Raw genomic sequence first — 20,622 nt, 5'->3', positions numbered from 1 at the left:
ATTATTTTTAATTTTTACATCTCGTTTTCGTTTATTTCGGCATTTTTGGTAAACTTATAAAATACACTGAAAAGATTCCTATTTACATAAAATTAAGTCTTTCGAAAACCTGCAAGCTAAACCTATTGCACGCTTAAAGTAACTCAAATGGACCCTCTCCTGGAGCTGTCCACCTCCTTCCCTATCCACCGGATGGCATTTCTAGTCCCGCACGAACTCCTTCTGGTTCCGGTCACAGGCCAGCCGTTTGGCCAGCTGCTTGCAGAACTGCACGTCCCGGATGTAGTCTCCGATGAACACCGACAGCAGGTACCACTGCTTCATTCCGGTGGCCCGAACCTTGTAGTCCCTGGAAGGAGATAGAAAAAAGACCGAAAAAAAAAACGATTCGCTTGTTAGTTTTCCCCCAACTGTTCCGGTGGCCAATTCGTGGCGGTTTGATCAACTTCAAGATTTCGTTCCAGTCCGGCTGGTAGTCGTCGCTGCGGTTCGTCCGGACGGCGTGCAACCGGCACGGTTCCTCTTCGATGCAGGCCTTCGGGCCAAACTCGTGCTGGATCTTGCGCTCCGCTTGGGCCACGTCCACGGCCATCCGCGAGATCTCCTCCTCGGTGGGAGCTGCTCCTCCTCCGCTGGCCAGGGTCTCACGCCGGCTGCGGGACTGGTAGGTCTCTGGAAATGGGGGCGTGGAAAGAATGCGGGATTTTTTTTAAAATTTAATATTCAACTGGAAAATTCTAAACAAAAAAAAAATAAGGGTAAAAGAGAATTTATGGTCATCACCAAAAAAACTAATTGCATAAATTGATTTTTTTTTGCAAGCCTAGACTGTTAATGTTATCAAAATTTAAAATTAAAGACTTTGCTTTTGAAGAGGGCTTAACCTTATGTTTTTGTTGTCCTAAAATTAGAGCAAATATTAAAAAATAATGTTTTATTCTTTCTGTCTAATTTTTATAAATGTTGAAGTTAAAAATTGTATTGCCTTGATGAAAAAAACACCGAAAAAAATCTGGCACTGCTGAAATGTATTGTTTTCTTTTAGCTCTTAAAACATGTCCAAAAATGAAAATTGTGAAAAGGTGTTTTTCTGCTGATCGCTGATTCAACTTTTGAAAGTTTATGTAAATAAAATAAGAACCTACGGCATTCGACCTAGAATTTGATAGATTTTGGTGCCAGGAACAATGTTTTGATACAATACTTCATACAATACAGGAACAATGTTTTCATACAATACTTATTTTTCCAAAATCGTAGAGCTTACGCTTTGGGACCATCCATAAACCACGTGGACACTTTGGGGGTATGGCGATTGTCCACGCTCCATACAAAAAAGTTTTTTTTTGTATGAACAATTGTCCACGAGGGGGGGGGGGGTTGAAATTTCCAAAAAAGTGTCCACGTGGTTTGTGGATGGTCCCTTTGCGATTTACTGATAATGGCCTTATAATCTTAAAATTTGTTCGAAAATATTTAAAATAAAGTACAAATTACTCCGTATTACACGTCAAATCACAGCTGAGTATTTATTTCTCTACGTTTTCGAATATCGATTTTTTTTGTGTTTTTAGTTTCAAATAAAAAATTGTTCATACTTTCTATATTGGCCAGTGCACTTAGTGATTTGTTTTTATTTTTCAGCACCCTCCGCAAAGTCAAACGTTATAAATTTGTTGCCAAATATTTTCCAGAAGAAATCCGGAAAAAGATCCGGCAGCAAATTTGTACAGGTTTGACGTTTGCGGAGGGTTCCGAAATGTTTAGTTATGTGAATATAAGAAAACTTGTTTCTTGAGAAGGGTTTGTTCTGATCGATTTGGTGTCTTCGGCAAAGTTGTAGGTTATGATCTGGGGGGTGAAAAAAGCGAAAAAAGGGAATGCGTAACGTGATTTTCGAATGATCTCACTTTGTTTACATCAAGAAAGTACGAGGTGGTGCAAGCACAAGCGTGACTTTCTCCTTGCACTTGAATAATTTGTTTAGAAATCTGTTGTGCGAATTTCTTTAAATTTTCGGTTTAGTATGAAGTGTTTCGCCAGTTTCTGAACAAACACCAAACGGCGGTCGGATTAAAAGGTCTCTTCCGGTGACAAAGATCTTCGTCAGAAGTGGTTGAAGTTTGGCGAAGTCAGTTCGAAACAAAGTGCAAATGGGAGGAAGAATTGGGTCCAAAGGTGCAAGAATCGACGACGATGCGATATTTCTGAATCTATTGATTAGATTTTCGATTTAAAAAAAGTAAAACTTTTGTGAAATTTTCAAGGTTGTTAACGATAAAATCATCGAGGTTCGATAACGATAACGATAGTTCTATCGTTATCTTCGGGACGATAACGATAATCTATCTTTATCGTTATTCCGATAATTATATCTGCGATAATTTTTTCCAAAGGTGCAAAGGTGCAAGAATCGACGACGATGCGATATTTCGGAATCTATTGATCAGATTTTCGATTTAAAAAAAGTAAAACTTTTGTGAAATTTTCAAGGTTGTTAACGATAAAATCATCGAGGTTCGATAACGATAACGATAGTTCTATCGTTATCTTCGGGACGATAACGATAATCTATCTTTATCGTTATTCCGATAATTATAACTGCGATAGTTTTTTCGACGATAAAGGACGATAACTTATATTTAATATACTTTTAAAATTGCCAAAGTCAACCAAATTATGTTGAATTTTCAAACTTCCTCTTTGTAAGTATTTTTTTTTTAATAATAATAATTTTAATAATCAATTGAAGAAAGATTTTAAAAATGAGTTCTCGTCCGTAATCTTATGGCCGATAGAATTATCGAAATAACGATAACGATAACAATAGATTATCGTTATCGTCTCGACGATATCGATAATATTATCCACGATAAATGTATCGATTAACAATCTTGGAAATTTTCTGCTTTTTATTTTTTATTTTTTAGAGACATGAGTAACTTTTTGAAAAGGTTTAAAATGCGTATTTTGGACATTTTCAAATATTGGACTTGATTGTGAAATTCCGTTCTCAATGAGGTATTAGACTATTACAAACAAACTTGCAATTTTTGACAATTTGTCAGTTTCTAGAATATTTAGATATCATGTTTGTATGTAAGTTGTCAAATTTGTATGGACAAACCAAATTTAACATATTTGATTGCCAACATTCTGATTTAAACATATTTCGTTTCGTTGTGTCGATACTTCTTCTTTTTTCAAAATTACCAGTATTTTGAGCACCATGCAGCTAAATTCATTTCTTATCATTTCTTTCCTTTTCGGGCATATTTTCGTTGCAACGCAACAGAGATCCCTAATGACCGCATCCTATTCCAAATGCCACCCAAATATTTACCAATCAATTATGACCCTTCGCCGTCAAAACCAGTTTCCCAGACATAATCGTGACCACGCACAGTTCGAGAGTTCGAGACCATCTAAACAGCTACTTGAAAAAAACTAAACGTCGAGGAAACGTGATAAATTTCACTTTCGTTTCACTTCTCTCTCGCTGCTCCCAGCCAGTTTCTGGACTGGACTGAAGTTGAATGAAGAAAAAAAAAGCCGTCGTAGTGCCCACCTGGTTGACCTTGAAGTTCCGGTGCGGCGGCGGCGTGGCCAGCTGATGATGATTCGATGCAGGTGCTGGCATGCGGTGGAAAGACCAACTGACGAAATGTCGCAGTCACGTAAGCAAACGCAAATTTAAATTTCGGTGACCATCACGGTCTTGAACTGAATTTTATAACTAATGAAGAATGCGTGATGGGTGTTTTTTTAGGTTTTTGCCGCGCTAGTGACGATTTTTCGATTGGTGACGAATCGTTTAAAATAAGTAGATTAATATAGACCTGTGCTATATTTTAGCTATTTTTTAAATGTTCCTTAATGAAATTTAGGTCACCGTCACCAATTAAACGACAAACTGGATAATCCGTTTCATAACAGTCACATCACCATAATAACTGTGGGCTAAAACCATCAACAACGTAACATTGTCATGGTCCAGGCGCGCAAGACCAAACATATCAAAGTCCATAAAAATGCCACTCGTTTTACGAAACGAAGCTTAATAAACATAAACAACAAATTGCATAAAAATCGCCAAACCCAAAAGACACAACCTGGCTAAATTTGCATCGGACCGCAGCAGCACCAGCAGCAACAACATTGAAAATGAGCAGCTTTTCGCGCGCGTTCGCGCAAAATTTAACTTCTTTACGCCTCAAGTACTCAATCCCATTGTCGTCGTCGTCCCCCCGCGGGAGGGTTGCGCAACAGCTGCTGGTGTGCTGAGCACCTCTGCGATACTATTTTTGCTATTGCTTTCTTGCTGCTAATCTAGTGCTCCCCTCAAGGTGGCGCAGACTGGTAGTCGATCAATCACCGTGACTAAATTGAAATGTAATTTGTTTGACGTCCCTGGCTGAAATCAATTTTTCTTTCGCAACGGGGGTCCCCTCTTTTTGTAAAAAGCCGGAAGAGGATCCCCTTCCTTGGTGATTGTTTGCGAAGTCTCCTTTGGCGATAGGGCGGAAATCATTTGAATCCGTTTAATTTACAATAATTACAATAAGGAAAAGAAAATACGCCATCTGGAAAAAATCACACACATTTTGTGTCTCAGTGGCAACAAAAATCTTATTTCAAGCACAACTTTCATTTTTTTCAAGCAAAACGTATGTGCAAAAACTTTAAATAAAATTTGCAAAACACGGAGAAAAAAATGAGTTCCCAAAATCGTGAACAAGTGTTCACGAATTCGGAAACCACGAACAAAGTGATCAAATTTTATAGTACGTTTTTCAAAAACAACACTTTGTTCGTGATTCCCATTATCATGAATGTTTGTTCAAGATTTTCAGAACTCTTTTTTCTCCGTGTATTGCAAATTTTATTTATGGTTTTTTCCAATATTTACTCGAAAAATCAAAAGGGTGCACGTTGAATTTTCAAAAATATTCAGACAGGGCCGAATGGTTTTTCTATGGGGACCCTAAAGTTCATGCTCGTCTTCGAGTTGAGAATGCGCAGTCATTTTTGTCAATTTGTGTGGGTCAGTGTAATCAATTTTAACATAATTTGAAACAGCATACAAATATTTTGTATATCTGTGAAATTACAGCCTCTCAATTAAAGAAACATTTGATTTAAAGTTGTCTAAGTATTACTCAAACTGCACTTAATTGGAGGCTAACATTTCAAAAGGGCACAAAACTTTTGTAAACAATAGTGTATCCCTTTCACTCGAATGACAGTTTGCATAAGGTGTGAGAGGGTACACTCTTGTTTAAAAAAGTTTTGTGCCCTAATGAAATGGAAAGCACGAATTTTTAAATGTCGATATTTCTGAAACGGTCTGATTTTGAATGTCAAAAAATCACTCATTTGTGACATTTTATGATGAAAAAATGTCCACGAGTCGTTTGGACCCTTCTAAAAAGCCCTTGAACGTTGAATTTGAAATTATAACTTGTTTGATATTTTTACGGCGTTTTCAAAATGGTGCACCTGAGCACTATTGGGCATGAGGAGAACAAAAATTCTTGGGGGCCGATATTTTAAAGTGCGTTCAAACAAATAGGTTTGAAATAGTTAGAAAGAACAAATGAAAAGCGAGTTGATTGATTGTAATGCGGTCAATAAACTAATTATACAGCAATTCCATTTGAAAAGAGCCTAAACCGAAAAAAAGTTCTCCGATCGGGCTCAAAATTTGTCTGGGGGTTCCTTGGCTAAAATAATTAGACCCGTATTTTTTGTTTACCCATTAGGGTGACCTACATCGTTCTAGGGTGGTTCGAGAAATTGCATTTTTCGTCATTTTTCGCAAAATCCTCTTTTTTCAAAAATCATATCTCCGCGTCATTTCATCCGATTTTAGCTGAGCAATTCTCTCAGATTTCGGTCATTCGATTTTTTTTTTGTATTTTTTAATCCGACTGAAACTTTTTCGGTGCCTTCGGTATGCCCAAAGAAGCCATTTTGCATCATTAGTTTGTCCATATAATTTTCCATTCAAATTTGGCAGCTGGCCATACAAAAATGATGTATGAAAATTCAAAAATCTGTATCTTTTGAAGGAATTTTTTGATCGATTTGGTGTCTTGGGCAAAGTTGTAGGTATGGATATGGACTACACTGAAAAAAAATGATGCATGGTAAAAAATTTTTGGTGATTTTTATTTAACTTTCTATCACTAAAACTTGATTTGCAAAAAAAAACACTATTTTTTTTTTATTTTTTTATATGTTTTAGAGGACATCAAATGCCAACTTTTCAGAAATTTCCAGGTTGTGCAAAAAATCTTTGAACGAGTTAGGGACTATCCATAAACCACGTGGACACTTTTTTGGTAATCTGTTTCCCCCCCCCCTCGTGGACAATTGTCCATACAAAAAAAACTTTTTTGTATGGATCGTGGACAATCGCCATACCCCCTAAAGTGTCCACGTGGTTTATGGATGGTCCCTTATGAATTTTTGAATCAAAACTGATTTAAAAAAAAAAATGAAAAAATGGTCGCAAAAATTTTTCAACTTCATTTTTCGATGTAAAATCAAATTTGCAATCAAAAAGTACTCAAGTGAAATTTTGATAAAGTGCACCGTTTTCAAGTTAAATCCATTTTTGGGTGACTTTTTTGAAAATAGTCGCAGTTTTTCTTTTTTTAAATTAGTGCACATGTTTGCCCACTTTTGAAAAAAATATTTTTGAAAAGCTGAGAAAATTCTCTTTAGTTTGCATTTTTGAACTTTGTTGATACGACCCTTAGTTGCTGAGATATTGCCATGCAAAGGATTAAAAACAGGAAAATTGATGTTTTCTAAGTCCCACCCATACAACACACCATTTTCTAATGTCGATATTTCAGCAACTAATGGTCCGATTTTCAATGATAATACATAATATATTCGTGAAATTTTCCGATCTTTTCGAAAAAAATATTTTCAAAATTTTTAAACTAAGACTAACATTTTAAAAGGGCCAAACATTCAATATTACGCGAATTTCACGAATGTTTCATATTTTAACATTGAAAATCGGACCATTAGTTGCTGAGATATCGACATTGAAAAATGGTGTGTTGTTTGGGTGGGACTTAGAAAACATCAATTTTCCTGTTTTTAAACCTTAGCATGGCAATATCTCAGTAACGAAGGGTCGTATCAACAAAGTTCAAAATGCAAAATATAGAGAATTTTTCTCAGCTTTTTCAGTGTAGTCCATATCCATACCTACAACTTTGCCGAAGACACCAAACCGATCAAAAAATTCCTTCAAAAAGATACAGATTTTTGAATTTTCATACATCATTTTTGTATGGCCAGCTGTCAAATTTGTATGGAAAATTATATGGACAAACTAATGATGCAAAATGGCTTCTTTGGGCATACCCCGCATACCGAAGGCACCAAAAAAGTTTCAGTCGGATTAAAAAATACGAAAATTAAAATTTAAGAAAAAAGACCGATTTCGTAGAGAATTGCTCAGCTGTCTTAGACGCAAAAGAAAGGTGATTAGTTTGGCTATTTGAGAAAAATAGTAAGAAGTTTCAAAAATCTAGCTTAACATTTGAAAAAGTTGTATGAAAACTTAAATTGGCGTTTTGACCGTGTCTGGACCAAAGAGCCTATGTCTGAAAATATTTTTAGCGGATTCCTCGGAAAATTTCACATAACATTATATAAAATTGGCGATGTCGAACATATGTTCTTGCAGGATGCATTCTTCGGAGTGGCTGCGCTTGTGTTCAATTTGATTAGATTAGATTTAAAAAAAAAAACAGTTCTTTATATTTGTATTTTTTTTAAAAGCAAAATTTTGAAATCGGGCTTCGTCATGCACACGGGATATGTCTTTAAAATCTTGACAGCCAATTTGGTCTATCCAATCTCGAGATATCGTGGCATCCGTAAATCAACTCGTTGTTCCGAGAAAAATGCTCAGAAAGTTTGACAGTTCACTTTGCGCATGGAAAAATTTCAAGCTAAATTGTCTGTTACTCACTTTAATCTTGAAATATACTAATGACAAAGTAGTGAGCAGTAGGGATTGGAAATCACCTTTATAATGGATTTATTAAATATTCTGTTATACGGAATTATGAGATTTTTTACATGTTTTATTGAATTATTGAAACCATAGCTTATTATCTAAATTTTTCATTTCCTTAATTCCCTCCCTCGATTTCGGTCAGTATCAAGGAACATAAACTTAAAAAAATATTTTCATCGGCATTTGGAAAAATTCCAAAACACATGTTAACCCTCTACAACCTAACCCCGCCTTTAGACGGGCTTCGATCTAAAAAATCGCCAAATACCAATTTTTCAACCAATTTTTGATCTTTAAAAAGCATTGGAAAGAAGAACTCTTAAAATTGTAGAAAATTTTAGCGTTGGAAGTTTAACTTATTTTATGTGACTTTGCCAATGTTTTTAAAAATGTAATTTTTTAGGGGTTAACTTTGGCTGTGTTTTTATTAACATTTCCTATATTTTAAGTAAAAAGAAGTATGCAGTAATTTTTGTAGTGTCCCAGACTATGTCTCTACGCATTTTTAACAATTTATATCATGATGGTGCCATTCTATAGCAGAAAATGTAAAAAAAACAAGCAAAAATAAAAAAAATACTGTAAAAAATTAGATTGGCAAATTTTTAGGGAAAATAAGTTTTGAAAAATGTAATTATATTAGGTGGTAGAATAGGCAAAACACTACCAAAAATAAACATAGACTAAACAAGATAAATGCAAACTAAAATACTAAAAATAAAACAAGAAAATTTTTAAACAATAGAAGTAAAGTTTTTCGTAGAACAAAAGTGGCTCAAAATGACCTGGGCAGTAGAGGGTTAATGTGATTTTGTGATTTTATTTTCATGTATTACTTTAAAACATTTGTAATTACTGAGAATCTATTATTCCAATCGGTTCAATCACCTCTATTTCTTTTGTTGCTTCAACTACAAGGGGTCCACCAAAAACTCCGAGGTAAATGCTCTGTAGTTTGGGATCCTCCTTCACCACCCCGATCGATCGTGATTGATTAATCAATTACCGCCAATGGCGTCTACCGATCAACCGTTGCCAAAAATGTAATTCACGTCTCGAATCAGCTGTTTCTTGCCACGCGTTTTGTGTGCAATCACGTTTCGCGTTTCGCGCGCTTTTCGTCATGATCCGCGCGAATGTCAGCCAAAGATGCGAAAACGAAAATGAAAAAAAAGTGAAGAGGAGATCGAAATGTGGGTCAAAAACTCGGGCTTTGTTGTTGTGGTGGTGTTGTTGTCGATGAGCAGCGCGACGCGTCAAGCTTTTTGTTGTGTGAGAAAAATGCACACCGCGGGAATTTCTTTGCGCGCGCACGCTTGTTTAGTGTGTTGCAATTTGCGCACGCGGTCAAGGATTCCGTAGTGATGTGCGCTGCATTTGCAATTGTTGTTAGTCAACCGTTTTGTACCGATTGCCTATCGATTTGCAAGTTTATTTTCGTGGTCGATAATTGCACTGCGTGCAATGAAGAGTGATGAAATGCCGATAAATCTTAAGGTTAAACTTTGTCTTATTTGCATTTTTTTTTATCTGCAATAAATAAGAATGATTTTTTTTGAATTTATTTTTTCTCGGAGCTAACATTTTTTTAAAGACGACCAATCAGATAATCCTATTTAAAAATACAGACCTTTTGGCAGTTGTCTAAAAATGCTAGTTAAATTTTCAGAACTCTGTATCTTGGGAAGTGATTGTCTGATAGATTTTGTGTCTTTTGCAAAGTTTTAGGTAATATTGAATACTTGTATGGGCGAATATTTGAAGCAAAATGTATCAACAAAGTTTTAGTCAGACTTAAATTACAAAAAACATTGATTAATCCACCTTTAGGTGATTGGTGCCTTCCTCTCATTCATATTGTGAATATCTTCATCCAGAATTACATCATTCCCCCTTAACATGTTTAAAAAATTAAGCTTCAATACTCATTTCTTTCTATAGGGGTTTCAGATCTTCAATCCTTTTGGCTCGTCGGTAAGGTCTTTTGATAACTTATCCAACAATAGTATCTGGAATTTTGCCTCTAAAAAGTGTATAAACAACACTAAGTGCATATTATGAGCAATTCCAGCCCAAAACAGGAATTTTTTAGGTACTTTTTTCTCGACCCTCTCCTATTTCAATGAAACTTTGTAAACATGTTATTCTAGACATATATAAGCCATTTTTGTGTAGATGGAGCCAGTTACACGCGATAATGACATTTGAGACGGGCGTAAGTGTTTTAAATATTTGTGTATTTCGTAATTTAAATATTGCTGTATCTCGAAGCCGTTGCATCGTATCAAAAAGTGGTCAGAGACAAAATTTGACGGGCTTTTCGAAAAAAAATACACTGAAAGAAAAAAACACTCCACTTGTATAAGATTTTTTGGTTTTTAAGTTTAAAAGTCAAATTTAAAGGTGAGCCCACGATTTTTTTTCGTTCAAATTTTTTGTGAAAATAGCCTAAGATGTTACAAAAAACTCACAAAATGCAAAAGGGAGCAACTCACCTAAAAAAATACAAAAATCATTTGCTGAAAATGTTTTTTTTCTCAAAAGTGCGTCTAATTTAATATCCAGGTTACTATACTACACTGAAAAAATATGTTTTCAGTTATGAGCAATGTAATTAGCTTATATCTGCAAGCCCAAACATCCAATTGAAATGTGGTCAAAGACAAACTTATGGGAAATTGGACGAGCTTTCCGGTAAAAATATTTTCGAGACTGAAAAATCAAGTCTGTCATATAGAATTTGCCAAAAACCATCAAAAAACCTATTTTTTCAGCATTTTTGTTTTTAAAATCGCTGTAACTTCACAAGGATTGGACATAGATCAATATGGAGACTTTTATGTAAAATTGTCTGGAGAATCGATTCCCGTATTTGACTTTTGAAAATTTTGACGTTTAGAGCACTTTCGAAAAAAACAGTTTCAGTAAATGATTTTTGTATTTTTTTAGATGATTTGTTCCATCCTGAATTTTTCGTGAATCTTTTTGTAACATCTAAGCTATTTTCATAAAAATTTTGAACGAAAAAAAATCGTGGGCTCACCTTTAAATTTGACTTTTAAACTTAAAAATCAAAAAATCTCATAAAAGTGGAGTGTTTTTTTCTTTCAGTGTATTTTTTTCGGAAAGCCCGTCAAATTTCCTACAAGTTTGTCTCTGACCACTTTTTGATTCGATGCAACGGCTTTGAGATACAGCAATATTTAAATTACGAAATACAAAAATATTTAAAACACTTACGCCCGTCTCAAATGTGATTTTCGAGTGTAACTGGCTCCATATACACAAAAATGGCTTATATAAGCGTAGGATAACATGTCTACAAAGTTTCATTGAAATAGGAGAGGGTCGGGTACAACCGATTCCTTATTTGACATGGAATTGCTCATATAACTTTTTTATGGTTATCAGAACCAGGGCTTACGAAATTTCGACTTTTTTTTGTGATAGCTGACAGAGCACTCCAATCGTCTTCACCACGACAACCTGATTTTTACATTCTGCTTTCGTTCGTTTCACACACAAAGGAATGAGTGCTACGCAAAGTCACTCACACAATCATTGACTTCCCTCCAGGAGAAAAATCGCCTAGAGAGCGGTCGTTTGACATTCTACCGAGATTCCGATCATCTCTCCAATGATAGCAATCATATGACTCCTGTCACCACGTAGCATACACTAGGAAGAGAGAGAGACAAAAACGAGAGAAAGAGAAAGAGCAAGTTGTCTCGTTCGGGCGGCTGCTTGAGTGGTGCTCATTTTTCGTTCGTTTTGTCTTCGTGTTTACGTTCATCGACCGTCGCCAAGCAATGACGGTCATGATAGGCGTTGTGTGTCAGCGATCAAAAATCGTTTTGGGAAATGATCGCTGACAGAAAGTTCTATCGAATATAGAGCAGTCCCGTTCAGTGATAGATCCCTTTTCAAGCATTGATCAGAACTTTGATGTTTTAGGCTCATTTGAAAGGTCTTTTAATTATCTAACTGACGGTGGGTCGCATGATGGACCCGGACATCATTTTAATCGAAATATCTGAGATCCAGCCTCTGAAAAGTGTATAAATAATATTTAAGTGCTAATAACTTTTGATAGGGTTATCAGATCTTCTATGTTTAAAGCTCATTGGAAAGATCTTTTAAATACCTTTCTAAAAATGTATAACATGACGGGGTTTCTTACAAAAACCACCCTTTTTACAATATTCCGGACTTTTGTTAAAATCGTTTTTTTAGCATAGCTTTTGAAGTACTTTCCTAAACTTCATAATATTAACTAAGGTCTTGTGGGACACCGAGACGGATCGAATGGGACCAACACGGTCCAAATCGGTTCAGCCATTCCGGAGATAATCGTGTGCATATTTTTCGGTGCACGGACTCACATCCAGACACACGCACAGACATTTGTTCAAAATTTGATTCTGAGTCGATAGGTGTACGTGAAGGTGGACCTACGAGGTCGAATAAAAATGTTCATTTTTCGAGTGATTTTATAGCCTTTCCTCATTGAGGTGAGGAAGGAAAAATGTTATTTGAAGTCTCAGAAAAGCGCTCTAAAAAATGCCTCCATTTTAGGCACTGAAAGGCATCATTCCCGATCGGCCATTTGGTGGCCATGTTTGTTTTAGAAAAACGTTCAAATCATGATTCGGAATGTATCAATCAAAGCAATTTTTTTTTGTGTTATTCGAGGAAGCATTTACTATTTCTGGACCCTGAATCTTCACATTCAGTAACTTTATGTTTAAACCCCGTCCAATGCTTTAAGAGCGAGTCCACGAACAGGGCATACCCCTTTGTATGGGATGTCGTTTGGACCTCACCAATCTGTCTGAAATTTTCATTTTTTAACTTTTGTTTTTTAAAGGGCTAAAATGGATGAAAATATACATTTTCATGCATGTTTCTATTGTGAAATTGTCTCAGGAACACGAATATGATATAATTAGCACCAGAAAATGGGATCTAAGGGGTCCCCGAGCAAAAATATACAACCAAAAAATTCACTAAAAGTAAAAGTGTCTATTTAATATGCTAAACTGCCTTACCCAAAGCGTTCTCAGTCTCAGATGTTAGTCCCAGATGTCCCCTACAAGTTGCAGGTCGAACCGAGTTGATAGCTGGATGAAACACTTTTTTATTTGAGTTTGAAAATTATACTATTTTTTCACTAAAATGTCAATAACTCCCTTTACATTCAACCAATTGGGATGCTCTACCCTGCATTTATTTGCATTTTTCAAGCCCTTTCAGATGCATTTTGAATTTTGAAAATAAATTGAATTTTGCCTATGTTATAGCCGTTTAAAGATTTTTGACGTTTTTGAACCTTCAAACTTTGTGTCCCGATTTGCCCCACTTCCCGTTGACTTAGAGTGCTCATATTTTGGCCAGATGCTAGTTTTATATGTACAAACAACACCTGAAAATTTCAGGCAGATTGGTGAGGTCGATGCGAGATAGGTATGCTTTGCTCATGGACTCGCTCTTAATACAGAAAAATGTTAAATCTGAAAAAAATAAGTTGAACTTTTTAATAAAAAATATTTCTACGTGTTTTTGCCCTTGGTAAACTCTATGTAAAATATTTGAAACAACTTAAAAAAAACTATGACTTGCAACTGGTTCTCTTCAAACCACAATAAAAAATTCCCCACGTGTGCGACCCACTACAATCCTCCGTCCCTTCGAAAATCCATTCGTCACCGTGATCGTCAGATTTTTCGTCATACCCCGGCACGCGGCCACTCCGCGCCACAGTTGGGGGGGCGTACGTGATCTGCGCGCGTTGTTCCAACGCTGCTGCACTTTTCGCCGGTTGGCCTCGCCAAGAGGTGTTTCACCTGAACCGGAGAGTGGTTAGATAATCCTCGTCGTCGTCGTCGCCTCTATAGGCCAATTTGGCGCTCTTTGAGCCGTTGAAAATGCAACGAACGTTTAACATTGAGCTCGAAACGGCACGCGCGGGCGGAGGGGGTTCGTCGCTTCTTTTCCACCACGGAACGCGTCACTTCGTCCAGCCTCCGCACGATGCTTTAAAAAAAAACTTGTTTACTTTCGCAAGTGGCACGAGGTCACTTTTCGCCGTTCGAACCCTCCCTTGCACAGGTTTTTTTTTTAACGACGGACGAAATTTGGGTTAGTACGGCCAGGGGTACGTGATTCCGCCACCTTGAAGAGGCTGAAACTGAAAGGTGGTGCGCCGTTCGTTGACTTTGCGGCGTGATCACCAGAGTGACAACGAATTTTTCGGTTTCATGGCACCTTGGCCCAATTGTAGCAGTTTTTTTTCCTTCTTCTCGTTGTGTGTAGGGTATATTATGACCATCGTAGGTAATTTGTACCGGTTATTGGTAGCGTTAACAATGCGTGAAGTAACACCTTACTTGTCGACTGTCAAGTGTTAGGTTGGAGATAGAACTATTCTGGAAAATTTATAAACCACATGGACACTTTCCAACATATTTTCCATGATTTCACTTAAATAAAAATTAGGATGTAACAAAAATGACTTTTTGGCGGGCATTCAAGGGTTTGTTCCGGTGGGCATACTATGCCCAAATCCAAAATATGAGCTTGATTGGACGTAACAGGAGCTGGCGCTCCCCCTTTCAATTTTAAATGGGATTTAACTCGTAAAAAAAAGATTTTTCCAAAGATGTCACTTTTTGAGGCATTTTGGCCACTGAAGCGTTTATTTTCAATATCATTGGCGTGTAGGCCCAATCCTTGCGCATCTTTTGGTAACGCCCTAGACGCCATTTGATTTTGCCGGGGCCGATTTTTCCAAAAAAAAAAAAATGCCAAACTTTGAAGGCCTTTACCGAGCTTCAGGGTGCTCCAAATTTCAATGTTATATATACCAAAAGATGCGCAAGGATTGGGCCTACACGCCAATGATGTTGAAAATAAACGCTTCAGTGGCCAAAATGCCTCAAAAAGTTACATTTTTGAAAAAATCTTTCTTACGGGTTAAATCCCATTTAAAATTGAAGGGCGGAGAGCTAGCTCCTGTTACGTCCAATCAAGCTCATATTTTGGATTTGGGCTTAGTAAGCCCACCGGAACAAACTCTTGAATGCCCGCCAAAAAGTCATTTTTGTTACACTCTAATAAAAGTAGTCCCTTAACAGATTAAGATTTTAAAAATTAAAAAAAGCTAAAAAAATAAATTACAGGTCACGGTGTCAAAATTTGAATGAAAAAAGTGTTTTAAAATGCATCATATACCTGTCTAGTTGTTTTGCAATCATTGATTTCCAAAATTTCTAAATACTGATGAAAATTTTATTTTTGCGAGAAAAAAAGTTTTTGCGGTGCTGTACAATGTAATTTCATAAAAGTTCAAAATATTTTTAAATAGTCCAAACAGTTCTCAGTTGATTAGACTTCTATTTCCCTTGAAATTTTGATATTTTTTTTGAAAAAATATTTTTTGACCCCTGATTTTTCGAACCAATTTTGAAGAAGGGGGGGGGGGGGGGGCGACATAAACTTTGAAAAATATTTGCAACGGCCTAATCATAATTTGGGCTTAACTTTGATATTTGGAAATTTATCTGTTTGAAGACGTTTCAAAAGCAAAGCTTGATTTTAAAATTATGTTTATTGAAAAAATCAGAGAATGAACATGAGCATGAGGGAACATTTTATTTAGAGGATCAGAGAATTTCGCAAAAGTTTATTTTTCATTATAGAAAATCGGACCAATAGTTTCGAGATATCGTCAGTTTAAAATAACAGGCTAGCAGACATTTAAAAAATAATTTTCATCGATTCGAATTCTTTGTGAGGTTGTATCTCAGAAACTAACTACCCGATATTTAAAGTTCCAGAGAAAAAAAAAAAATAAATTTTTCTCAGCATTTCAAAAATATTTTTTTCTTTCAAGAAGTATTAAAAAAACGAAACTAAATCAGAAATGTATACCTAAAAATAGCTTTAACTTAAAAACGGTGCATTTTATAAAAAAAAGTGAGGTAGGGTATTTTAACCTTTACTGGACACCCTAGTAGAGCCGACGAGCACTTTTCATAAGTTTTCAATATGTTAAGCAACATTTCATAACCCTTTGTACAGAATAATGAAATCGGAAGTCTTTTGAACAATTATGAATAGTTTTCATCAATTAATTGTTTTTATGCAGAAAAAAAGCCTTTTGAAAATAAAGTTTATTTTTGTCTAATCCTCAAGTGAACCGCCTCCATAATCCGATTGTGGACTCGGGTTTACCATAGGAAAACTGTTATTTTTATATCAAACTGAACTGATATTTGTTTTTTTTTGTGGCATTTTTTTATTATAGACATTCCACCACTTTTGTCTAGGTTTTGATGCATGGTGTGAGTCTAATGATAAATATAAATCGAGCAAAACATTTCATTAGGGCACAAAACCAAAACGTAAACATTCGGGATTGTTCAACTATTCCATTCATTTGTACATTCTCTACATGCCCTCTTAGATTCAGATTGATAGCAAACAATTTCCTATTGAAAAAAATCACAAACACTAAAGGGCACATAACAATGTTCACTCCAAACTAGACAAAAAGTTCAATTGTGCCCTTTTTTTCGTTAGTTTTCCGTAGTTGTTCACTTCACTAGTACACTAATTCACTTCAAAACAAAGTTTGATTTACGTTTCACCAAGGATTTCTGCAGAAAAAACTTCGTCGAAATACATTATTTGTTACGGTCCCGCGGCTGCTGTTCTGTACACTTTTGAAGAATTTTTATGTTTCACATACCTTATCTACACCATTCGATCACAAAACTTCACCAATTATCAAAATTTCCGCTGGATTCCTCATTATTTCTAACTAAACAAAAGGGCCCATGAACATCATTCAAAACAACAATCGGGTGACAGCGCTTTAGTGCCCTTTTAGTTCTCTTCGAAATTGCATTCAGAAAGGGCCCATTATGAACAACAGTTGGAAATTTAAAAGGGCTCAATAACGAGATTTTTTTTAAATTATGAGTTTTATTGCGAAAATCAAGCATTCAAGCAGAGTTGAGGATAATGGTGTGTTTTATCGTATCATTTGTTAAAATACTATCAGTCAAGCTTCTTTTTTAAATAGGAATTGAAACAAGTTGTCCACTTTTTGCAAGCGATTTTCTCTTTTTGGTTTTGTTCCCTAATGAAATGTTAGGCTCGAAATAATGAAAGAGGGATTTTGCTTTCAACAAATATGGCTGAAAACAACATAAAAGCCTAACAGACCTATGAAGTTTCAGTTAAATATAATAAACTTTAGTGTTTGTATTCTTAACAAAAGAAAAAAAACAGTAATGAGCAATCCTCTATGAAATCGGTCTTTTTTCTTAAATTTTAATTTTTGTATTTGTTAATCCGGCTGAAACTTTTTTGGTGCCATCGGTATGCCCAAAGAAGCCATTTTTTATCATAAGTTTGTGTCCATATAATTTTCCATACAAATTTGGCAGCTGTCCATATAAAACTGATGTATGAAAATTCAAAAACCTGTATCTTTTGAAGGATTTTTTGATCGATTTGATGTCTTCAGCAAAGTTTTAGGTATGGATACAGACTACACTGGAATAAAATGATACACGGTAAAATTTTGTTTGCTGATTTTTAATTTAACTTTTTGTCACTAAAACTTGATTTGCAGAAAAACACTATATTATTTTTTATATGTTTTAGAGGACATCAAATGCCAACTTTTCAGAAATTTCTAGGATGTGCAAAAAATCTTTGACCGAGTTATGAATTTTTGAATCAATATTTGTTTTAAAAAAAATTAACTTCATTTTTCGATGTAAAATCAAATTTGCAATCAAAAAGTACTTTAGTGAAATTTTTATTAAGTGCACCGTTTTCAAATTAAAACCATTTTTAGGTGACTTTTTTGAAAATAGTCACAGTTTTTAATCTTTTAAATTAGTGCACATATTTGCCTACTTTTGAAAAAAATATTTTTGAAAAGCTGGTAAAATTCTCTATATTTTGCTTTTTTGAACTTTGTTGATACGACCCTTAGTTGCTGAGATATTGCCATGCAAAGGTTAAAAAACAGGAAAATTGATGTTTTCCAAGTCTCTCCCAAACAATCCACTATTTTCTAATGTCGATATCTCAGCAACTCATGGTCCGATTTTTAATGTTAAAATATGAAACATTCGTGAAATTTGACGATCTTTTCGAAAAAAAAATATTTTGAACTTTTTCAAACCAAGACTTACATTTTAAATGGGCCTAATATTGAATGTTTGGCCCATTTGAAATGTTAGTCTTGGTTGTAAATTAATACCTTGTACTTCTTATAAAAAATATATATAACTTCAAGAAAATACATAAATTTACTAAATTAATAGGCTGTCTTTCAAAATATCAAACAAGTATTGTTTTTTTTATAGGAAGTATTATTTTTTCAATCACATTGTTTGGACAGTGAATAAAATAAACCCATGCTCCAAAACCACAAAATTGTTTCTTAATTTGTCTCTGTGACTAGTTTGAGAGAATATGACAAAGAATAATATTGATAAATAAGTCTAAATGAAAAAATAATGCAGAAAATATGATTTTCATGACAAATATTGGGTCATGAATAAATAGATGCACATTGATTTTACCTTGAAAATCTGCCTTTTCACTTGAAATGACATTTTAATGCAAATTAAACCCAAAGTTTTCAAATATTTTCAGCGAGTTTTGAAATATGTTTGCTTTTTTTTTGGTACCTTATCATACGAAGTAGTTTTTTTAATGAGTTTTTTTTTATGATTCAGCCTAATAAATTACTCTGATTAAAAGAAAAGTCAAAAAAGTAGTTAATTAGTTTCATATTTAAACCTCTTACGCCCTTGGTAGCTCTACTGACCAATATTGAAAATGCGGATAATATCCGAGAAAAATGGGTTTTAGTGTTCATCGTAATTCTATTTTCGCAACGGCAGCCAAAAATAAACTGATTAAGTGAAATTCAAGTTACAGAAGATGCGTTGGATCCCCTACAATTCAATTCAATTTTCATGTAATGTGGTCATAGTAAACAAAAACGTACAAAAATCTCAATTTTGATCTTGGCTGGAAGGGATACCATATTTTCAAATGATATAACATCAATTAATAAAATTCGTTTAAAAACATACCAAAAATATATCATTCCAAAAAATCGTAATTGGTGTTGCCCAGCAAATAAATTAATATGAAATTTTCAGACGAACTGATAAGTTCAATGTGAACAGTAAATTGAATGAAATAAAATAAAATAAAATTGAGTTCCTTCATATATATTTTTTTAAAAAATTAAAAAAAAAATGCAAAAAGTTGAGAAAATCTATACTTTTGCTTAAAAATTACGGGAAATCCCGAAAATTCACAAATTTCTCGGGAAACGGGAAATATTTTTTTCGGGAAATCCCGGGAATTCCCGGGACGGGAAATTGAACGCTCAAATCCAAATAAAAAAAAAGAGAAAAGTTGATTTGCGAAATCAAAGAGAACCACTGTGCTCTTAACGTTCTTTAAATAATTAAAATTTAAAGTATTACAAACATTAAGATACAAAAACGCGAAATCAATCCTTGCTGTTTTACTTTGACTGAATACTATTTCTGTTAGATCTAAAAAATCCAAAATTTCCAGGTCTTTTGAGATTGCCCTTAAACACTTAGTATTAAATTATAAATGTGTAACCCCTTCCTTCCTTCAATGGCTTTTTTCTCCATACAAAATTTTCAATTTTTGTGGATGATCCCTTACGACCGATCGTCAAGCTCCCCCATTCCCCCTTAAACTTACTTGGATTCAGCGAGTACGCGAGCTTCTTGGCAAAGTTCGCCAACCGCACGGACAGGATAATCACGGGAAAGCCAATCAGCTGCACCGGCAGCTCAAACAGTGGCTCCTGCGCCCTCACCGAGGACCCGCTGTGGTCGGTGCTGGACAGCAGGGCAAACACCATCAGAACCGCCGTCGGAACCAGGCTCAACGGTTTCATTTTTTTTTGTTCGGATGATCACTTAATCTTAACTTTCGTAACTTTTTTTTGCACTATCACACTTTGCGGAGGTCGCCAGAACTAGCACCGCGGGCAGGGTGTCTACTGGGCTACGACTTTTCGGCTGTTGCGAACGCACTGCCGCCTGGAGCAGCTGGAACTCGTTTGTTGGGTACTGCTGCGTCCAAGCTCCCGTGGAACCTCGAGGCGGTACTGCTACCTTGGCCAACTTAAGAAGGGGGAGGGAGCAGGTAGCGTACACCCTCGGGTAAGACCCGCGATTACTTAATTTCAATGTACGCGATCGCGATGGCGCGCGCGCGCAAATCGTCGATTGTTGATTTCGCGCAAATGAGTCTCGTCTCCTTGAAGTCCGCTGGACGACGATCGACGAGCCCTTACATAACTTGCTTATTCGCGGATCAAAAATCACAAACAGACACACACACACACACCCGAAAATCGATGACCAGCCTAAAGTCGCGTGGTTTGTTGTTCGAATGCTGGACCAAGACTGACTGAAGTTCGTGGGGTGTGGGACCTGAGTCGACTCGAACCGCCGGGGCTGTAGCAGAGAGAGAGAGAACCTGCTGTGCAGTGC

General features: G+C 35.7%; 1 protein-coding gene and 1 long non-coding RNA gene across 2 annotated transcripts in view; one reads left to right on the top strand and one right to left on the bottom strand.

The window, feature by feature from the left end:
* LOC119768613 overlaps nt 1–20,622 on the top strand; it is a 32,102-nt gene that overhangs the window by 195 nt on the left and 11,285 nt on the right. The window lies entirely within an intron of this gene.
* LOC6039274 lies at nt 5–20,539 on the bottom strand. Its single transcript, XM_038258771.1, has 3 exons — nt 19,823–20,539; nt 447–672; nt 5–349 (listed from the first exon to the last, which is right to left on the bottom strand). The coding sequence occupies exons 1-3, from the start codon at nt 20,019–20,021 to the stop codon at nt 202–204; spliced, it is 573 nt and encodes a 190-aa protein (XP_038114699.1). The 5' UTR covers nt 20,022–20,539; the 3' UTR covers nt 5–201.

This window comes from Culex quinquefasciatus, chromosome 3 (genome assembly GCF_015732765.1).
Source record: "Culex quinquefasciatus strain JHB chromosome 3, VPISU_Cqui_1.0_pri_paternal, whole genome shotgun sequence".
Lineage (NCBI taxonomy): Eukaryota > Metazoa > Arthropoda > Insecta > Diptera > Culicidae > Culex > Culex quinquefasciatus.
Note: the sequence above shows the minus strand (reverse complement) of the source record. Positions and strands in the feature narration are given on the sequence as shown.